The 3,742-nt window shown below is 32.2% G+C and overlaps 1 protein-coding gene across 1 annotated transcript; it reads right to left on the bottom strand.

The window, feature by feature from the left end:
• Positions 1-2,825: 2,825 nt before the first annotated feature.
• On the bottom strand, positions 2,826-3,332 carry LOC136029742 (pleckstrin homology domain-containing family J member 1-like). The gene has a single exon (XM_065708248.1). It carries the CDS (start codon positions 3,330-3,332, stop codon positions 2,826-2,828), a length of 507 nt encoding a protein of 168 aa, XP_065564320.1.
• Positions 3,333-3,742: the final 410 nt, after the last annotated feature.

Here is a 3,742-nt window from a genome sequence, read left to right as displayed (position 1 = left end):
TTGTCCATAGCTATTAAAGCCGATAGTAACAAGGACACTCAGTTATTTTAATTTCAATAAAACAACATGAACATTTTTCAATTCATTTGTGACTTCTGGCATTTGCTAGGACCATAAAAAAAGGTTTGTCACTTCTTATTCCAATCAACCAATTAATTATATTCACAAGCCATAGCAATAAAATTGATATATCAAAAATATCACTTTCTAGTGATTGGCGATGGCCAACCCTGGGAAGCATTAGTTGGTTATCAGTAATTCTAGAATAGAATCTTAAAAAATAAAATACACTGATAAAAATGCGCTTATGAAAAATTAATTTTCATTAAGCAACAATAAAATTAAGCAATAGTTGAGCAGAATTCAATAAATAAGTAAATACTTAATTATTTAATCGGAAAAATTAGTAAAGTAAAATCATAAAATCAACAGTAAAATTCATTTAATACTAAACAATATTAGGATAACGTCCTCGTAACAAAAGACATAGTCTACCACTTTTGCTGACAATGAGCGTTTGGGAAAAAAATGTATTATTTTTGGCTTTCGGTAAACCTACTAAAAAATAAAATACTAGTAATAATACGGATGAAAGTTCGTCAATACCTTTAATCACCTGAAGTGGCGTCAAATTGGGGGCTGGAGGCCAGTACCCTCATAGATTTTTAAAGTTTTTTTTTAACTTTTTAGGGTGCTTTTCATTGAACAATTCTTTGGAGGGATTTTCATTGAAAAAAAATTGAAAATAGCAACAAATTTTATACCCTCCCCTAAGTTTTCATGAATGGTCACCAACAGAGTATTTTATACTAAATATGACGAAGACCACACTGCCTTTCCATAATGCAAATACAGAAGAGAGAATAATGAGGACTTTTTTTCCCAAGACAGTGAACCAACAAAACCTGTTTGAATATTCTCTTCTGTATTTGTATTTTTTGTATACTACACTACTAACAATTCACTGCAGCACTAAGCCCCCTGAAATTTTTTTTTGTAAAAGTTGTTTACCTCTTTGATGATAAAATTAAGGTAAATATTCGAAGAATCAAGCTGTGTAAATAAACACAGCTGTTCCTTTGAAGAGTTCTAAGCCCTTATTTTATGACATTTAGCCCTTATTTACGACTATTAGCCCTTATTACCCTACGACTTATTAGCCCTTAGATTACGACAAAAGGGACTTGGTAAGATCTTGCATAAGAACAGGTTCCTCGTTTTTAACTGAATACCTTACACAATCATTTCCTATATCATGGCTTTAATATCGCTCGATACATAAGAAATAAATTAAAATCTGTACATACAAAGATCGTCACAAATTTAGTATAAAAGGCACAACAAGTAAAGGATTATGTAACACATTACTTAATGACAACTAATAACGACCGAGAATTCCTGACGAACGTAAAAGTTAAGTCACAACCTGTCTTGGGCTTTAGTAATTCAATTATAATCTGTAGTAACATATTATCAAAATTGTTTAACTTTGTTTAAAGTTGATGATTTGTAGTTTCAGTTGGTTTTGATCAGATTTGTGATAATGCCTATTTTAAGGTTTACGAAAACCAGCTTCCAAATAGCTTAAGTCTTTGCCAAAGGGCATGGATAACTTATAAGAGAGGACACTGGCGTTAGTGTCGAAAAACTATCAGCACGATCTAGTCCAGCACTTGGTGACAATTGGCATTTTATTGACCTTTGTAATCGTTTTTCTGTGAGGAGCAAAGACTAGACACTTATTACCACACTAATTAAACTAATTTTTCTCATTATTACACAAGAACAAAATGCCAAATGTCACCAAACGCTAAATGGCATTGATAGGTTTTTTGTCATTACTATCGCCAGTTTCCACTCTTATAAGTTACCCATGCTATTTGGTCTTAGACCTAAAGTATGCATAAAAAGCACTACAGATCTTAAGTAAGAAAGATCCAATGAGGGAAAATGTTTTATATATTACTTTTAAGAATTTTTTTTTAATATTTGATGACGGCTAAGCTCAATTTCAGATTTAAATATCCATAACTTTCAATTCCAATATACTGCTCAAATAATAATAATTTGGTATTAATTCAAAATTTCTACTCTTTTAACTGAAATATATTTTTGAAAACTTCTTGCTAGGGTGACATTATCAAGAGTAAAAGTGACCCTAAAAGAAGGAAAAGTAGACGCTTTCGTCATATTAAATTTTGAAATTAGTTGGCGCTCTTAAGAAAAATTTGCGTCTAAATAACATGGAAAAAGAAAAAAATAACATTCCAGAAATTAGATGTTTGTATTCGAAAATGGTCTCTTTTATTAATGTACAGCATAGTAGAAATAAGTTCTTTTGAAGTCTTTTTCTAATATATATTACATATGAGTAATTCTGAACTATTCCATAAAAACGAAAACATGTCATACAAGTCATGACCCAGACAAGAAATTATGAATTAACTTACTTTGTCAGCTAAAAGGCTACTAATAGACCGGTGGAATATATTTTTCTTGTTATTTGACAAAATAAAACAGATCTCACTAATACAAAAATAATCATTACTAAATGTAGGACTTAATCAGTAACTATAATTAGTCACAACTTTAGATTTATTAACTGAATAAATCCCAGATAATTTTGGAAACATTACAAAATGCCACCAGGTTAACAGCCACCAGACATCTAACAAGAAAGGTCGTAATACGGAACTAGATCTTAATAACCAGTTTTCTCTGCTTTAAACCCCTAAGGAAACTAATGCACGGTGGTATATTAGGGGGCTAGTCTGTTTTTAATTAACACGTCTATAGTGAGGACGGATTACTATGTCATCAAATTATCACAGGTCAATAAGGTTAACATATTTAGTAAAACTCTCTGAGCTTTCTTGATTATTTGTTTCGGATATTAAACCTAGCTTAGGTCGCACGCCTGTTTTACTCTCCATATGACCCTTTAAGAAATCATAACGGTTCCGAAGTTGGTCATACCCAGCACTGTTAATGGTCTTCACCCATTTGTCAACACTTTGTATACTACTGCAGCCAAAAATGTACTGCTTGTCTCTATCAAGCTTAAACTTTAACAAAAACGAAAATGGAAAAGTATTGTCAGTGTACTGTAAAGCTTCGCAATGTTCGAGGAATATTGCACCTAATGGCACTTTTTCAATGCCCGATGCGGCACAACGAAAGTAAAATAAACAATTTCCAACCAATCTAAAGTACCGGTCTTTGGGTGTATCTTCTTGGTGCTTTTCCAAATGCTGGGTTTTGAAACTTAGTTTTCCTTCAAGTGCACAGGGTTGGAGAGCAATGACTGAAAGTTCCTTTTCATTAAATCTCATAATGAATATACCTAAGCAAAAGAAAGTTTTAATGGAATTTGCATATAGAAAATAGATCTAATAAATAATATTTTGCACTTTTGGCTTATTGCACTCTTGGCTATTCATACAAAAAAAAATCAATGAAACACCAGAGTATTCAAAAAAATAACGCCTACCCCTGGTACGTTTCAGAAACCTTACACCCGTCAAGGCCCGCCCTCAACTTGGTTTTGAGGGCGGGCCCAACGACTTTATTGAGTTGAGAGAGAGAGAATGTGTGACCATGACAGGAAACTTCTTTCTATGTTTAGGTATATTTGAAAGAAACCTTTGCTACTACTTGATTATTTATTTATATTTCTTGAATTTATGCAGGGAAAATAGAATTTACTCATTTATCGATGCTCGTAATAAGGTTAACTATGTCC

Source organism: Artemia franciscana, chromosome 7 (genome assembly GCF_032884065.1).
Source record: "Artemia franciscana chromosome 7, ASM3288406v1, whole genome shotgun sequence".
Taxonomy (NCBI): domain Eukaryota; kingdom Metazoa; phylum Arthropoda; class Branchiopoda; order Anostraca; family Artemiidae; genus Artemia; species Artemia franciscana.
This window is presented reverse-complemented; position numbering and strand designations above follow the sequence as displayed.

What these genes read in the sequence shown, in the direction of transcription:
- LOC136029742 (XM_065708248.1), bottom strand. Translation starts at nt 3,332, where the DNA reads ATGAGATTTAATGAAAAGGAACTTTCAGTCATTGCTCTCCAACCCTGT.